The sequence below is a fragment of the Megachile rotundata genome, chromosome 9 (genome assembly GCF_050947335.1).
Source record: "Megachile rotundata isolate GNS110a chromosome 9, iyMegRotu1, whole genome shotgun sequence".
Classification (NCBI taxonomy): Eukaryota; Metazoa; Arthropoda; class Insecta; order Hymenoptera; family Megachilidae; genus Megachile; species Megachile rotundata.
In genome coordinates, this window is record NC_134991.1 from 17216263 (window position 1) to 17234252 (window position 17990).

The 17990-nt window shown below is 42.8% G+C and overlaps 1 protein-coding gene across 1 annotated transcript in view; it reads right to left on the minus strand.

The window, feature by feature from the left end:
• LOC100875467 (thrombospondin type-1 domain-containing protein 4) overlaps positions 1-17990 on the minus strand; it is a 37862-nt gene that overhangs the window by 2229 nt on the left and 17643 nt on the right. The window contains exons 3-17 of the mRNA XM_003707833.3: positions 10726-10801; positions 8302-8453; positions 7001-7103; positions 4865-4967; positions 4287-4459; positions 3746-3950; positions 3169-3335; positions 2930-3035; positions 2743-2815; positions 2459-2661; positions 1465-1597; positions 1125-1380; positions 730-906; positions 490-654; positions 200-376 (exon numbers count right to left, since the gene is read on the minus strand). Coding sequence (XP_003707881.1) covers positions 200-376; positions 490-654; positions 730-906; positions 1125-1380; positions 1465-1597; positions 2459-2661; positions 2743-2815; positions 2930-3035; positions 3169-3335; positions 3746-3950; positions 4287-4459; positions 4865-4967; positions 7001-7103; positions 8302-8453; positions 10726-10801 — 2269 coding nt within the window. The remainder of the gene's footprint in view (positions 1-199; positions 377-489; positions 655-729; positions 907-1124; positions 1381-1464; positions 1598-2458; positions 2662-2742; positions 2816-2929; positions 3036-3168; positions 3336-3745; positions 3951-4286; positions 4460-4864; positions 4968-7000; positions 7104-8301; positions 8454-10725; positions 10802-17990) is intronic.

Genomic DNA, 17990 nt, shown 5'->3' on the forward strand with positions numbered 1-17990 from the left:
TTATCTTTTTGATGATTCAGAGAACAGTTCAACATGTATTATTGTCAAAGCGTAACTTCTGATAAAGGTAGCTACAGTGCTGGTATCTAACTGGATCCCGATTAAATTCGAAGACCTCGAACTTCCATATGCAAGGAAGCTACAAAAATCCCAGACCTCGACGATGATCGTAAATTTACACGCCTTGTTCTCGATTTACCTTCGACCAGTCCGAGGTGAACCATGTTGGTGCGCACTCGGTCGTTCTGCATACTTGCTCGTTTGCTGGCCTCGAGTCGTTGCAGTTGTTCGCTGGCAACACAACGAATTCGTTGTTCGTCCTTGCCAAGCAAAGGACTTCTCGATACTGGACACCCACTCCACAAGACACGGAACACTGAAACCATATTTGCCCGACACGGTCATTCCCGATCGAACACGGTTGTTCGCTTGCTACCAATCATAGCGTACGATGTTGCTTGTTCGGTCATTTTGGATCGGGATACTAACCAGGGACCAAGGTCCGGTGAACCATTTGGCGCTATCGCAGTTAGTTCCTTTACCGAAACACTGCCTCTCCGTTTCCGGTCTATCTTTGGGATTGCAGAACAATTCGCTGCCATCGGCACAAGCGACTTGTCTCGTTTCCACTCCTTTACCGCACTCCGCGGAGCACTAAAGAAACCACAAAAAAAAGATTAACTCGATCGATTCAGTCTCCTTTTCTTCCGTTCGTATAATTGATTTTACCTTGGACGACCACTCTGAGTACAACCAAGGAGCCCGTTGTTCCGCACCTGCGTGCGTACAAGGTGCGGACTCGCAAACTTTTTGAGATTCAGGTTTATTAAATGCTGGACATGACTTGCCAGATGTGATACAAGTCACCGTCCGATTTCGAAATCCTTTACCACACGTTGTCGAGCACTGGAATCATAAAAGAAAAATAATTATCTCTTTGAATGCCAGCTGTAGAATATTCATAAATGTCTAAACGTTTATTATCGAGGGAATTTAATTTTTCTATGGTCTGCAGACTAAGTAGCAATTAGGTTTTCAGATTCCTAGATATCTAGATCTCTGTATGTTTCGATTCCATATTTGCTAAAGCGAGATATGAAGAATTATGAAATAAAGGGCTCTACCGAACTCCAGGTGCCAACGTCCCATCTTGGTGCGTCGTGTTGCGAGTGCATGTGCATGTGCCTCAATTCCGGGCTATTTGTGCAAGCCGGTTTCGTGCAGGTTTCCACGGTCTTCAGGTCCGGTGGTTGAACGCACGCACCCGCTGCGACTCGCATCGTTAAATTTGCGTTCAGTTCCTGTACGCATTCTAATTTTCGCGTCCTCGTACCGGTACCGCAGCTGACCGAACACTCGCCCCACGGTTCGGGTCTCCATCTGAAACGACATCGCACCAGTTGCGAGTACGTGAATATCAATTTGTTCGATCGTCTGCTAGAAACGAAGGGGTGGATGCGTTACCTAGGTAGACAAGGGTTTTCGTTGCAACGTAACGGAGGGGGATGTTGAGGCTTTCCCACGTTACGACAACGTTTGTCGTTCACGATCATCTGGTTGATCTCGCGAATGCACTTGAAGATCGCTGTTTGAATACCTGAACAGGACGAACGTTTTAATGAAGATTAAGCTCTGTAGCCTTAACATGCATTCGACGATATCGATGACTGATCGACGGTAATCATTAGAATATACTAAACGTTCGATAACCGGTGGTTATCGTTTCCGTTAATATAGACTCGATAACTGGTGATTATAGTGCACCGGATAACCGATGGTTATATTCACCCTTCGGTAACAAAACAATTAACACGTCGAGGAGGCTCAATGGCCAGGTATTCGCGGGTCAATTACCATCGTTGTCAAGAATGAAAATTAAGAAAGGAACACTGACAACCGGTGCGACGTTATCTCTGCTCGCCCGTATGAGCTGTCAGTCTAAATGAAAAAAAAGTCAGAGCAGACTTCTCGACGAGGCGGCATCGGACACGGTCCTCGTGTGTAACGTGCCGACGCGACGCGACGTGAAAGAGGAACCAAGGATCGTCCGTTGGTGAAAATAATAAACTCGGACACGGCCACGGATGTGGGGTTTCCTGTTAATCAATTTCGTGAATTGGACGACACTTCCGGGACAACGACGAGCGAACCCAGCGTCGTAATCTCACGAACATACAAAACGACGATAATACCGAAACGAACCGCTCTCCAGCGACTTCCCACGCGTCCCTCGATTACCGTTGTCGGCTCCTAGGACCGGCTTTAATTGTCTGCACGCTTTTTTCCCTAATTGCTCGCTTTAATTGACGTGTCCGAAAAATCGGGGTCGCCGTTCAACTGTGTAGAACGGTTCAACGAAATGATGTAATCGTTTAAGTATCGGTGTATCGCCACGCGTTACATTACCACCCATCAAAATTCCTAGACGACCCCAAGAAATTTGCTACGAATTTGGTACCTCCTCCGCATTCCTTGGAACAAGGAGTCAATCCAAATACTTTCCACGCGAATTTCAATCGTTTCTTCTTTTTGGGTTTTAGCTTTGGCTGATCACCGGCCATCACCGTGGTCGGCGGATGTTTCATCTCTTCCTTTCGTCCTTCTTCGTGGACTCGTGTTTGACCGTGATTCCTCGCTGACACGTCGATTTTCTGATTGAATCTGTACAAACAAATTTCGAATTCTGGCGAGTTCTATCGGTTCAAGCGTAGTTTTCCAAGGTCTTGATAAAAGAATATTTACATTCTGGTCACTGGGATAGTCAGAGCTACTCTAGCATCCGAGTCAGGAATTTCGTTGCCACGATCGACGGATCCTACGAACAAGTTGTTTAACAAATAATTAAGCGGCGATTGTGATTTCCATCGAAAATTATTATTGGCATTGTGCTCGAAACGCAAAAAGAAATACTCGATCTTAAAATTATTACCTGTCACGAAAAGAGGAGGTGCTATCATCGCTCTTCCATTTGACCCTTCCTTTAATGGCATCATGTACTTGTAAAGCACTCCCGGATTCATTTCTTGAGCCAGAATCTAAAGAAGCGCAATTTTAAAATACAATGAGTCGTTCCGCAATGTACGACGATGTCGAGGAGCGTAAAAAACGAATCGTTTCGAATAAAATTCGAGCGGGTTATCAGAGTCGTGTTTTATGGATGTCGCGTACCTCTAAATGCAAAGAATCGTTCAGTGGTCCGGTCGCCAAGATGCACTCCATACGGTTTCTGTCACCCCTCTGGTATGTTAATGTCGTGCCAGCCGCTTTATAAGTGCCGCTTGGACTATAAGCCAACGGCCCATTCAGGATGTAGCTACCGTTGCTGTCTCTCAACGCTAACAGACCAAATTGTTCAATTAAGTTACGCAACTTGATGGGTTCTTGCTTTCGAAGCGTGTAACAGGGATTGGAAAGTATTGAAAAGAGAAAATTTTGCAACGTGCTTGTACGAACTGAAAGATCTGTTTCTATGCGAGTGCTCATTAGAATTTGAGAAGACTACTTGAAAAGTTTTCCTTGTTAGCGGACGATCGCTATAGTCGCCTTTCATAACGAAAGGATTAAACTTTAGAAGACTGATCGAACTTTCGACGTCCGAAGAACTCGGGTTGAGCAAAAACACGTGTGTTAATACATAAATGCAAACATAGCCATCGTTAAACGATGAAAGATTTCCGACTTATTTACCACGAAGAGTTTATCATTTTCATAGGGTATTTCTTTGTTCGTATTGTATGTTAAATACCTAAGAAGTTACTACTGAAACGTAGTTCGGAGATGTTGAGAGACATGGCTCCTTTAGGAATGGTGGTCACAGGTTGATGACCCCTAGGCAGGATTGGTTCCATAAAAATACCCTCGTACAGTCTACAACCTTTACCCTGGCCACCGCAGACACCACAAGCGTCCATGGTGACGCCAGAACCCACCACACCGTCGCAACCTACCGGCTGAAAGAACAAAATAAAAAAAAAAGGAAAACAATTTTAAAATGATTTATCCGCTCGTCGACCAACAATTTATCGCGTTCGTCTCTTGATACTGAATCGAGAACCGGTGTAAACTATAATACAAAGCGTAACAATGATGAAAAAACGAACGAAACCAATAAAATCGACACGGTTAATTGGCCGCATTGACGTTGGAACGAGGTGTAATTAAAAACGTGCAAGAAAAGCGTGAAAAAGTGTTGCGTGATGTGATCGATGTGATCGATCGTATCGAGAGAGAATCGCAATTAATTTCCGTTGTGTTGTACGTTGTAACGACTTAGTTATTCATGGTACCTTGCATTGTCCGGCGACACAGAGCCAACGTTCTGTACGTTCCATAGAAATTCCTGTATTATGCCCACGAAGATTTGGCGCGTCGCAGGGTGTGCCATCCATTACTGCCGGTTCAAGCGTTGCGTAAAAACGCTCGCCGACGGCACGGCAATTGAGCGCGCAAGAGTTTGGTGCTGGCCAACGGTAATTGCGGTTAAGATACGTACAATGACTTTTTAGGAAGTGCAACGTTAATCGTACAGTTTAACCACTACTTTTCAAAGAATTTGTTAAGAGTGGCAATAAATTAGCAAAGAGGTACATAAACCGTCTGGGAAGAAACTTGGAAAAAGAGATGCTAGGATATCGAAATCAGGAGTAAGTCTAAGAATTGTGGTGAGTTTTATGTGGGTTCGGGAACATCTTTCGATCGGTTAAATCCAATTTCTCGTGTGGCTACGGTCACTCGCGGTAGCGCGAGACAAAGGCAAAGGTTGAACAAACGCCTTTGCCACGTGCCGAGGTAATTACAACGTCACGATTTAACTCTTAGTTGACGATAGAATAGCAAGATGTAACTTCAAACAGCTTTAGCTTACCGTCCAAAAACGGGACCCAATCGTAGCTCTCGCCCTTGTAGTTTCTTCCGTTGTATTTGGCACATTGTTCCGCCCGCAAGTCCTCCGAGAAGTTTGGACATTTCTGTTTCGGAACAATGGCTTAATTAAAGTCCTGGTAATTAAGCATCGATCGTTAAGGGAACTGTTACCGTACAAACTCTGATTGCCACTTCAGATTTCCTGGATCTTAAGACGGTTTAAGACACATTTTTCGAAGGATTATGAACTCGCGAATATTGTGTCTAGATCGTGCACTTTATTTGTTTGGAACAAAATGTTTTACGAAAATAAATTTCGCCGCATAGTTTGCGTTAATAATGTCGAATTTCACAATGTTCTCCCGCGAATGCAAAGCATTTGAATTATAAAAGGTTAAATTACCACGGAATTCCACCTTTTTGTGGTGAATTTCGGCGATCTCAGAAAAGAACGCGCACACGTAGTGGAAAGAACACGGCGAAACGCGAATACCTACGCGTACGAGGAGAAGCGTTACTCCGGTAATTTCCGGGTGGAAGATTAATTACGGGCCAGTAAAACCGTGAATAGTCTCTCGTGTTTGTAAACCTCCGTTTCCGAGCGAAATTTAGCCGAGTCGTGTTGCCTCGAGGGAAAAAACTGTTTTACGGGTGAATTTTTTTTAATTGCAATCGTACGTTTCAACGTTGAAATTAGCAACCGTCGAGTCTTTATAAAGATACAACCATATTAATTCCTTGAATTATGAAATTTTTTAAATTGAATTTCTTATAAACAAAAGAATGAACGAACCACGTTCCACATTTAATTGAATGAGTTTGTGTTCGAATTCGCTTTTTTATCTGCGTTATTTGACCCTCGACCCTCGGTGACTAATGTTTCATTCATAATTCAATCTGTATTATACTTCGAATCTATTATTGCCTAATAGTACATATTTTCAATCGACTCTAATTGCTCGAACCAGGTGTTACCTGAATAAAGCTTGAAAGAGTGGTTGATTCGATACATTAAGAAACCGATACGGAAGTATCGATTTCGCTCGAGGAAATAAGACGACAGGATGATCACGATGTCTTTACGTTTATGAAGGTCTAATTACCGCCAGCTTGAACTTGGACAGAGGGCAAAGCCGTTCATTACCAGCGAGTCTTTGGCTCTGCAGGTGGTGATTATTCTTATGAATTTTAAACGACACCTCGTACTGGCGAACCGGCCATATAAATTGCCATCGTGCGCATCCTTAATTGGCCACTATGATGATTTGTTCGCGTATTCGTGACGTACCCTCGAAAAGAAACCCCTCCGGCGATCTATAGTATGCGTCAGCTTGTATAGCGATGGGTTAGCATTCGTCCCGAACGTACGAGTGTGTAGAAAAATATCAAATATTTAACCTCGGATAACTTTACGAAAGTTTCTTAAAGTGTTTGGAAAGATGTTTTCGAAACATTGTGGAGGAACAGTATGAAATATTAAATATTATACTCGTGAGTAATAATGACTGTCAAAGTGTTAAAATTATCGAGCATTCGAAAGTTTACAACGACTTCAAGGATACTCGACTTGAAATATAGAAGCGGTCGTAAGGCTATAGTAACTAAATTGTATAAGAGTTTACAAGATGGCACAGAATGCCCATCACTAGTTGCACGTCTACGTACAACCGTATGATAAATGCACCTGCTCGCGTCCAGCGTGTAAACTCATGCTCCTTCTTTACGATTCAAATCACCGGCCAATGTTTCATCGACTCTAAGTCACTGACACCGACTTTGACCGATATCGTGCATTCCCCGACATGCTTTCACGTAGCAAACAAAGTGTGCGAAAGTGCGGACGATTCGAAGAGAAAAATGAATATGAAACGTCTATGGAATCAATAAGCGAGTGTAATCTTATGTTTCTGCATTATTAATTTAGTACATCGTTAGATTACAAAGAGTTTCGTGAAATAGCAAAGTTCCTCGCATGTCCTGATCGATTGTCTCGTTCATTTCGCGGTATCTATAAATTTGAATTATAGCGATCATCTTTAACGCGGATCGCAATAATTCATTGTTCGTCGCGATTGAAATACAAACGCTAATTTATCACTCGATACAAAGGCGTAAACATTGGCTGGCGTTGATTTACCTGCGTGTTGCACGTGTGGTATCTCTTGTATGTGCCGATGCAAATGGGCCGCGGGTTGCTCGTTCCGTTCTCCTTGATAATGCTTCGTTTCCTTAACAGTCTCCTGGAACAAATCGTTCGCATTATTCGTGCCCGTTAGCCGTTGACAGATTTCGATCTTTCCTCGACGATTTTCATACCAGTTAGCAGATCGGCTACCACTCTGAAAAAGCGCATTATAATCGTGTCAGTGAACGTTATAAACGCGTATCGTCAAGTAGTTCGTCACGCGAATCGATCAGCCTGTCGCGGACATTAGGACTCTTACTACTGTCGTTGCTTCGAAGAACCAGTTATGTAAGAATTTATCGAACAGCTGCAACAATTATTGACACCAGTCGAATACCGAGAACGAACCCTACGTGCTTATGATACCATGGTGCAATATTACATAAAATGTACTTAAAGTTCATATCATCTCATCTTTGCAAAGCAGTAAAAATATACATTTTTAAGATTAAAAGATTTTAAGGTTCGAAACCCTTTCAAAATAAGATTCATAATCATTGCCGTTAATCGCAGCACGTAACGCGCGAAACATACAATTTATCGAGCATCCAAAATACGGATAACGGTACCCAACGTGTCCCGATCTATTTTACCTCCGATAAATCGTGCGAGGAGCAAAGTAATCGCGCAGGTAGCGTTACAAAGGTGTAAATGTCAGCTACGATAATGGGTCTCTCGTGGTCGGTGAGAAGCGTCCGCGCGAGTTGCCGGCGTGCCAGCGTGTAATCTTCCTCTGCTACCGATCCGCAATTTGCTCGATACTTACCGTTCTTCTCTCTTACGAACGCGTCAGAGCTTACGATCGAGCCAAGATCTCGCGGAAACAGATGCAACCGTGAATTTGTGTACGAAATTCTGTCCATTAGATTTCTTCACGCGTAGATATTCCTCGATCCGCTTGGTGAAATCGCGGAGCTGACTGATCACGACCCGGGCTTCCCGTGATACGTTAACGGTACCACGAAACGTGTCATTATTCCCGGAATCGATAATGAATTCCGTGTCTTTTCGATCGATTCGTGGTTCGCTGTAATTGACTCGTGTTTCAATTTACTATGCGAAGATGTATTTTAGTTATCTTATCTACACGCTATTTAGGAAAACTGAAAAGACGGAACGATACCGAACGGCACATATTAGGATAGGTAAGGGGTAAAAATGATCTATCGAATTGTTGACCGATGTTTTAACCTGACCGTCAAAGTATTCTAAATTCAATATTTGAAAATGACTGGAGCTCGTGTTTTACTTACTGGTAAGGTACACACTCGCGTGACTGAGACTGAATACCAGTCCCGCAGGTCCTGGAACACTCGCTCCAGGAACTCCACGGACCCCAGCTTCCTCTTATGCGATTATCTCGGCTAAGACCGAACTGTGTTTTCTCCCTCAGCATATGATACACCTGAAACATATTTTGTCGATGGCGATCAATTTTTGGAAGAAAACTATACCGATATACTAATTATGAATGCGTTGATTATCGAAGAAACAGCAGCGTATCCGTAGCAATTAACACGAGTGAATCACAACAGAAATAGCGAGTCGTTTGATCATCGCGGAGCAAGATAATTTCATTCACCAGCCTTTGATTGATTAACCCAACCGATCGAAGTAGCTCCTAATAAAATTAATTATGTCGCTTGCAGACAGCTCGAATTCCTAATGCGTGACAGTGAATAATAATCCTTACCATAATGAGTCTTTGACAGAAATCATCGATGCGTCATTTGATACCACTTACCAGTCGGTTTATCCTAATCCATTTCCTTTGATGCTAAATACTTCAGACGAATCAATTGATAATACACGAACGTACGATTCGGATTACTCAAATTATTATACACCGCGCTCGCAGAGCGATACATCGTTAATGATGAGCGTCTGATTACGACCAACGGCTTAGATATAAATCAATCTGAAATTCGTGAAACTGAATACGATACGATTTCCGAGAATAATTTATTTCGGCATTAGAATTTAGATCTCCGTATTCCTAGTTGCCATTTGTTTCTGTTCCTATAGATGCAAAAGTGAAACACTTGGAGTGTTCGGATGATTGGAATAAATAATTCATTATTGAAAGTTATATAGACTTAGTACGCGGAACAGAAGTTACACAGTGATCTAATGGTTTATTAAGGGGATACGACCCTCTGTCGTCAGACCCGCGCAACCGACTGAATAATGAAGGCACATTTCAAGATTCCCTCCACGATGAACGATCTTAATCTCATTGTCCCGAAAGCCTTTCAAAGGGATTCTTACCGGCGTAACGAACATCTTTGCGACGGACAAAATGTTCGCATTACGCGAACACTGTGAGAATGGAATTTTAAATCATATCGGTTTTCAAGAATTCGGTCGTTTTCTCGGAATTACAAGACGTATCGAAAGAAAATAATTTCGAAAAACGTCGAGGTTAGAAAATCGACGAGACGAGAATATGTGTAGGTTACTAGAAAGCTATGGTGCTTATTAAGAGAAGGATTGGAATTGACCCGTCGACCAATAATTACAATTAACTGGAACGATCGTTTAAAGAACGTAAGTTTAATCGACGATAAACCCCGTTATCCTGGTTAACTGCAGTTCAACAGGTTGCCGTGAAATTCTTGAGGTTCTGTACCGGTTAAATAAACTAGTTACAAATTGCAACTCGATAATAAAGAGGTTTTCGCGTAAAACCGAGTAATTGCGGGAGTAACAGTAAATATAAATTGATGAATCGAAAGCTTAAATTAGAGAACGTTCGGTTCGTTTGCATCGCATGAAATTTGCTGATACATGCAAAGAGAATCTCACGCGAGGACGTGAACCCGAGAACACCCAACGTCTTCGTTCTTTTTCCTCTCTTTTCGATGGAAGTAAACGTTCGTGGTTAGGCACGATGTTGCAATATTTTCGGAAACAAACGGTCCATTTAAACGCAGTTGCAAGAAACGCGATTGCGTACACAGTGTTTTCATTTCGCGTTGATCGTCGGCTTGGCCTTGGGGATGCAGTTGGCTCGGATGTAATTTAGGAAGCTCCTTCAGTGTCAATTAATTATCTTGGTCGTGCCACCCAGAATAACGTCTACGTAATTGCTTATTAATTCCTGTAAGTGGATTAAATTAATATGCACGGGGCGGCCGTACATCGTGGATAAAATATCTTAATGGACGAGATAGCTACGATAACGTTATTATGGATGTAAGTTAACCGGTATAGGAGTTATGGATCAAATTACTCTCAAAATCAGACTTGGACGAGCTATCTCGTTTAATGAACACATTCCCGTGGAAAGACGATACTCGCTTGGATATCAGCGATGAAAATTAGTTAGATTCTTTGCCCGCACGTTTCCCTGCGAGTGATTGCCAATAAAATCTGTAATACCATTATTACCGAACGCAAATTAAGATACTCTAACTTAAAACTTTTCTTCGCGGAATTAGCAATCAGAAGCTGACGCTGTAAGTGTGATACGCATATTATAAATCTATATCTTTCCTATGTATTATCTTAACGATATAAATATTTGTAAATAACATGTAAGAAAGACTGTTTGGTACATTGGTAAATCCAATATCTGATACGTTGATTAGTCACAACAGTAGGATGAAGGATTGGAACTAATCCGAAGGTGAAACAGTCAATGATTCAGAGATTAATCGATGATGATAGTGACTTACTTCGATGGGATACTTGTCTGGCACGTGGGTACAGGAGACACTGGCCGCGGTCAGCATTGTCAAAGCTAGAATCGATCTGAAACAGAGATTGCAAAGATGCCTTAATTAATCTGGCGTAATGGAATGCAATTTGTTATCGTCGTTGTCAATCTATAACAGCGGTTTTCACGAGCCGTCGTCGACCGTTGAACCCGAGCCAATTATCTTCTTATCGCGGCAAATATCTATCTTTCAGCTGGTTCCATCGGGTTAGACATTTCAAGAATGCGATAATCTTCAATAACCAACATCGCGTGTTACGAGGATGTTTAAACATTTACAACCTCGCTCTTTTTCCCGAATCGTCGAACTCGTTAATGTATTCAACAGTTTCGCGTCCGTAAATTATTACGAAGATTAACGTGATCGATACGAATAGCTCGTGTTCATCGTAGCTCGATCGAATCGAGCCTCTAGGCCGAATTAAAGTTACGATTAATAGAATCCGCTCGGTGATTTATTCTCTCCGAACGAGGTATTAATTTAACATAGATTCTCCCGAAGTGGTACTGCTCGTAGTCGTTCGAATAAAGCATATGGAATTTCATTGGTTATATTCGTGAGAATTTTGTTGGTTGTTCGATTAGCTTCCAACATTAATATATGGAAACGCGATCAAGGCTCCCGAGGTTACCAAGAATTTCATACTATTAATCTGTAGACAAAATTAAACACTGTTCCACATAGCGATGAAAATCAGCTATAATCTTTGCCCTTCCCTCTTTATCTCTCTCGGTCAGGGTGCAACGCTTTCAAAGCAATTTCAAGCGAAACGAATAGCCAACCATATGTTCTCGATCATCCAGCTTCTGCTTCGGATAATCGCCTCCATAGATTCTAAGAGTTCTCGATTTACACGCTGCGAATCGCGTGAACGCGCCTATATAGCCGCAGCGTGCAAGGCGCCGCTCCGTTTTGCCACGGTAATTATTAAAACTGCACCGAAGATGCATGTCCGATCGCGAAACAGGGATGCAAAGGGGATCGAAAAGAGGAGTCACGGAATAAGAGCGGGAAGCAACGAAGCTGAATCGAGTAAACTGTGCCACTAAGCACTAATAACGTTTCACTTGTTGCGTTTTCCTGGAAAGCTTAATTAATCATTACGTTCCTGAACAGCGGACGAAGAAACAGAGGAAAATAAGGAGGGGCAGAGGGAAGAAGACCGCCCGCAGTCACTGGAGTTGCACCAGTAAAACGAACGCGCCTAAAGATACGCTAACAATATAAAGTTTATAATTAGTATTAAATTCTTGCGAAATTATTATCAAGTTTCTGGAGTATTATTAAAGTTTACTGTTACATTCGCGCGAATTGCAACGCGTTTTAACACCATGCGTTCCTCTACGTATTGCATAGAATTTTTTACACGCAGAATTCAACACGTGCAGAATTTCTTATGCGTTACATTGCCACGCGTAGAATTCGTCACGCGTAGAACTCTTCGTTAGATCCCCGCACGCAGTATTTTCCATGCGTAGAATTTATCACGCGCAGAATCCGCCATGCGTTAAATTGATACCCATTAAATTTACCACGCGTTAGATCGCCACGAATAGAATTTACTAGGTGTAAAATTTGCCACGCGCCTTACATCGAAGAATGTATCAACACCGCGAGACTCGTGAATGTTCCAGTAATCGGTGTTCGCGAGACACGAAAGGCGAAAGAAAGAGTATTTCATCGGAAGATAAATTCTGTCGCATCTACAATTATTGTTTGGCGAGTGTAAAGACATACGAGGAGAATTAGTATCGCTTTAGCCGCATCAGAGGCGACGATAATTCTCGCAACGAACGAGAATCTAGTGGACGGTCGAGAAGAAAAGGAGAAACAAGAAGGATCAAAGCTGGAATCAGAGAACGGTCGAACGATTTTACGGCGATCTCGCGGTCTTCTTGGCGCTAAAAAGAATGGCAAGGAACACGTGTTTGCCGTTGCGGCTCTACACGATTGTTCTCGAGCGGATAAGCGTAAAGTTCCAGCAAGTGCGATGCTTGATCGCTTAGCTCGCGTGCGAGAACAGAATCGTTCTCTCTCGATCTTGGGCGTTCCGCATACCGAGACGCACAGTCTAGCCTGCGTTGTCGTCGATAAATAACAAAGTACTCCCGGCTGTAATTCACGATAATCGCGTTTAATGAAGTACGATACATGTTTGTTTACGGAGTGATTGTCGTAATAAGGGGACAATCAAGCAACGAGTAGGAGTCATAGACGCAGAGTCGTTTCAATAGCGCCGTATATTTCGTCGCTTCCGTATTACCATAATGAAATCGTTCCTATTGTTTCGATTGTCAAATTTTTCTTTAGTTACTGACGCGTATCTTTGGGCATTTTTATTAATCTGGGTTTACGGTGGTAAAAAGTGACGTTGTGCGATGTGTTATTCGTGGAAGCCATTGAGACTGTTTGACTTCACGCTTGTCACGCCTGTCGTCGGTTGTTCTCGTCCTCTCGTGGAGGATATTCTAGCTGTTAACTAGCTCACCAAGACATTCGTTCGCGTTTCTTGTCGAACGGTTTTTACCATTCTTAGGCCAATGAAAACAAGACCGACATTGTTTATCGGCGGCATGTGATGTACCACCGACTGGCACGATAGTAAAGTCGTAACGGGTCGAAGATACGAGGCTCGCTATAAGCTCGATATGTTTGCAAAGAAAAAGTAGAGAAAGAACGGGAGAAGCTGCTCGTTGCGTAGAAGCGTGCGAAACACGGTCTGGTTCGCATTTCCATGGTCGGCGTTTGCACCGTTTTCGTCGGGTCTCGTGTTCTCGCGGGAGCGTAATAATTTATTCGATAGCGATATTTCCCCGGGATTTCACGAATCCCCGTTGCTTCGCCGGGCAAAATTAATTCTAGCCGGTGCAACGATCCGATAATGATCCCCGCGAGACAATGACTGCGCCCGATTAACGCTCGGCTCTCTCGGAGATATTTCATCGCGAGACGAGTTAGGGTCACTGAACACCAGCCAGAAGGTTGGGGTGTAAATACCCGGATTCATCGGGACAAGCACGACTGATTCGCGAAAATGTTGTAACGTTGCTTCGCGACAACTTTTACCTTCGGATTCTTTTCAATATTCTATCGTACAATACCGTGCAGAGCACCGTGCGTTGCCGCTACGGAATTTTAAATTTATGTTTCACTCTTCCGTTCGTAATAGTTTGGTGTCGGCATTGTAATCGATATCGTTATCATATCGGTAACATAGGAAGTTTGAACGCACTTCGGCTCAACAACATATTTCGATTAGGCGTTTATTAAAGGAGGCTTTCAATTTCGCCGCTTTCATCGCGATAACAATTAAGTCTCTCTCGTGAAATAACTTTCGAATCCTGGAGGGAATTGGTCGGACGTATCGGAACGTTTCTGCGGGCAAAAAACGGATAAGAATATCTCGTTGGTCAGCGTCGCGGGAGGCCCGGCGAAATCATTTTAACCTCGGTGGTCCAAGACCGGGGATTTTCGTCGCCAGCAGGGGGACCAGGGCGATACGTACGCGCCGGACACAAAAAAGGAATAACCGTGAAATATGATGCACGATACACGTACGGCATTGTCTCGGTAAGCTGCGAAGGATCTTCGGCGTTAACCGAGGCAGAGGATGCAAGAAGTCGCCCTCGGACAATGGGGGCGTGAGTCTCGAATGGCCGCTCTAACGATACCGGAGCACCTCGATCGAAGCATACAAATGCAACCGTTCACCAGAAGCTGTGAACATTCCTGTTCGCGCGTGCATTTATGTTACGCACTTACGATGTTCCTCCTCTTCTTCTACTTTTTGCCCGCGACTATACAATGCTCGGGAGTGTAACTGCAAAGTTAAGCGCGGCAAAGTCTCTCTAGCCTCCTAACGGCCCCGTTCGCTTCCAAGATTTTCAGAAGCAAAATCAAGGCAGTAATGTGCCTGGCGGTCAAATTAATTATCGTCGGCTCGACGTGTCGTCGATAAGTTATGCAAATTAACATCGAAAGAAAATAGGTGAAGGATACAGATACGAAGTTTAAGAATGTACGTCTCTATTGAGGAGAAACATGGTTGGAAACGCGCGATACAGCACGCGCGAAACAATGCTTCTGTTTGAACGGTCCTTATTTTGTAATAGTTAACGCGTTAATAACCGCAGAATCGGGTCACGAAACACCTTTGACAGTCGGCACGATACCGAAACGTGAAACTCGTTTCAATTCATTCAGCCTTGACTACACACCTCCGTGATACAGAAAAGCTTTTTCGCCTTTGGCTTTTAGAATTTCGTCGGTTACGCGTGTACGTTCGTCAGCGAGGAACGTGCCAGAGCAAATTTAAACAGATGGAAATCACAATGAACTCGCGCATAAGTAGAAGTTGCCTCCTCAAGGTCTCTCGGAACGAGCTTGACAGTCTTTGTAAGCCGAGTCGTTTAGTAAATGGAGGAGCTCCAAAATTGATCCGGTTAATTATCGTAGCTTGTGCTACGAAAGAATTAAGTGATGAGTTTGCAACGGTTTCGCGGACGGTGCACAATTTCGACGAACTCGATTACGCGGAGAACTCGAGAACCATGAAACATTGACAATATAGGTGTGTTGATCTTCTGAAATCTCCGTTACTCGAATTAAATCCAAACCTAAACAAAACTTGTGGATTTTCGGTGCGAACAGCCGAACTGATAAGATGGAACGTCTTTGTCTCGGAGCAAACAACATCTAGAGAATGTGTTACGTTTAAACGAACTCTGATATCATTCCTAACGCCCTGTGTTTAGTTACCAAATACTCGTGTACATCGAAGTCGTGAACTTTTTCGTTGATCGGTATCGATGGATAAGTTCATTTTTACACGGCGCTAATCAGCCACGAGTTGGATGTCGATAAGGAACGAAATATAAGCGCGCTCGGTCTTCTTAGCCCTTTGTGTAATGGTCTCATTGTCGAGTCTAATCGGATGATCTATGCATGACTGCTCCTGGCATGGAGGAATCTTAATTCGATAGCTGTTGATATTAATAAATCGCTATCCGGGAGACGGATCGTCGAACTAGAGTTAAACTATCCGCTCTAGGAGGGCGATGATTAACCGCATGCAATAAATTCCTTACCGACGAAACCGTATTATCGATTTTATTGCGACTCCTTGTTATCGTTTTCTAAGAATCGACGTATCGATCGCACGGTCGATCCGTTCTTAACGAGACTCAATTAACCCCTAACCTCCTTAGTTCAGTTATTCTCAAACGGAGGTAGAGAAACGACGAGATAAACAATAGCGCAATTGCATTGTTACAATTTTATTGAAATTGTTTCTTTCGATTTTAACGAAGTTGTCAAAAGATCGGTACCGGCGTCGTAACTAAATGGGCATCTTAATTACGTCTGTATCTTCCTATTCACGTGCAATTAAGTTCAGTGTTACTAGAAACGTGACACGAATCTTTCTTGCTGCATCTTCTCATTATGGAGCCCACGCTCGAACGGTGTCGTAAAAAGGAAATGACATAGATCGATAACAATCAACGAAACGTGGGTTCTGCATTAGCGATCGAAGAATGCTTTCACTTCGCTTCCTCATCCTATTTCTTACGCTATTAAATTAATAAAGTGTACGTAAAAGGGACAGTATTTGCGTCAAACCACGTAATACCATAGTATGTTCTAACGAATTTTTTCCAATACCCAAAAATTTGTTATTCTTCGTTTCTACGAAATCACCATCGACAACGCATACAGTTCCTTTGTACGTTGCAACAAAATTCGATTGCTGCAGCAATGGTGTACGAATGAAATTATTCGGTACCGTAACCATGTGACCAGCCCGAATTTAATTGCTTTTACCGGAAACCATGTTATCGTCGAACATTCTTTCAACATAAAACCACTGTACCTGTGCATATTACTCGCATATTTGGAAAATTGAAAAGAATCACTGTCGGTCGATGAATTTTAAGCGTTCCTCTCGTACCTTCATTATTCTACGTTAGGCCCCGACGTTCGATCATTTTTTTCTGGAAATATTTTAAGGATCGCACGTGTCGTGTCGATTGATTAACTGCGATCATCCATAAACACAGTACCATGTACTCTTTTATCGTGGTATCTAACGCGTTGATGGTAATAGACATCAGTAAACAATGTGGAGTATAACAACGTTTTTCATCCGTTGTAAATGGATAAAAATGAAAGCGATGATTAAACGAAGATCAATTTTTATACGTCGAAAAAACAGTTTTGGGTATAAAATCTATCTCCTGAAAAAACCACGATATTTTTCGTTGAACACGTTGTATATCACGACGTGATCTCGTCACTTGCAACAAGCACGTGTAACCGAGGAACCTCGATTCTTTTGACGTTCAGCTAGAAGGAATCGAGGAGTCGTTACATCAACGAAATTTTAATTGCTCAACGTCGAGAGGCAAACTCTTTTACATATTGTGTTTCTTTTTCTTCAGCCAGAGCACGTGTAATGTGACATGCCTATAAATACGTGGCTCCTCGTGGTGATATTAATAGAAGCGTGGGAGGATGCGAGAGTGATACGTGCGACGAATAACGAAACTCGTGACATCGACTTTCTCGCGCGAGGAGAACCCTATGGACCAGGTGTAAATCGCGTTCACTCGGCTCCGCTATCTCAAACGTGTCCTTCGCTTCGTTAACCTACATTCCCTTTCATCCGTTGGATGCTATCGTTACGAGACTCGCGAACTCAATATCGAAACCTACATTTGGATTAATTAACGCGAGGGAATGTGCGCTACCAAAGAGCTTGGATAATTGCGAAGTTGTGTAATCGAATACGATGAAATTCGAGCCTGCTTCGCATTCAAGTATGCGATAGCTTCGTTAAAATTGAAGATGAAAAGTCGTTGGAGTAGTAAGCAAACACCGACGAAGAATTCCTGTTTTGCTTCCGTATAATTGAGTGGAAATTGCTTCCATGTAATTATTGTTAGGCCGTGGAGCGGCGTTGAGAGACAAGTTCAATTCTGACTCGAGATTACGATTCGTTTGCTATCAAACTCCGAAAGATTACGGTGCTTTAGTTTATTTGTAGACTCTGCAATTTCGGAACTTTTTGCGATTTTAGAAGTTTGCAGCACCGACAGTTCTCGAGTAAGATATCGAGTGCCAACCGTACCGCAACTTTCAAGCTTTTCGACTCGTTCTTTCACCATTTTCGAGCTTTTCTTTTCCTAAATTCCACCCTGGTCCTACGTACTCGTTTATTGGTCCAT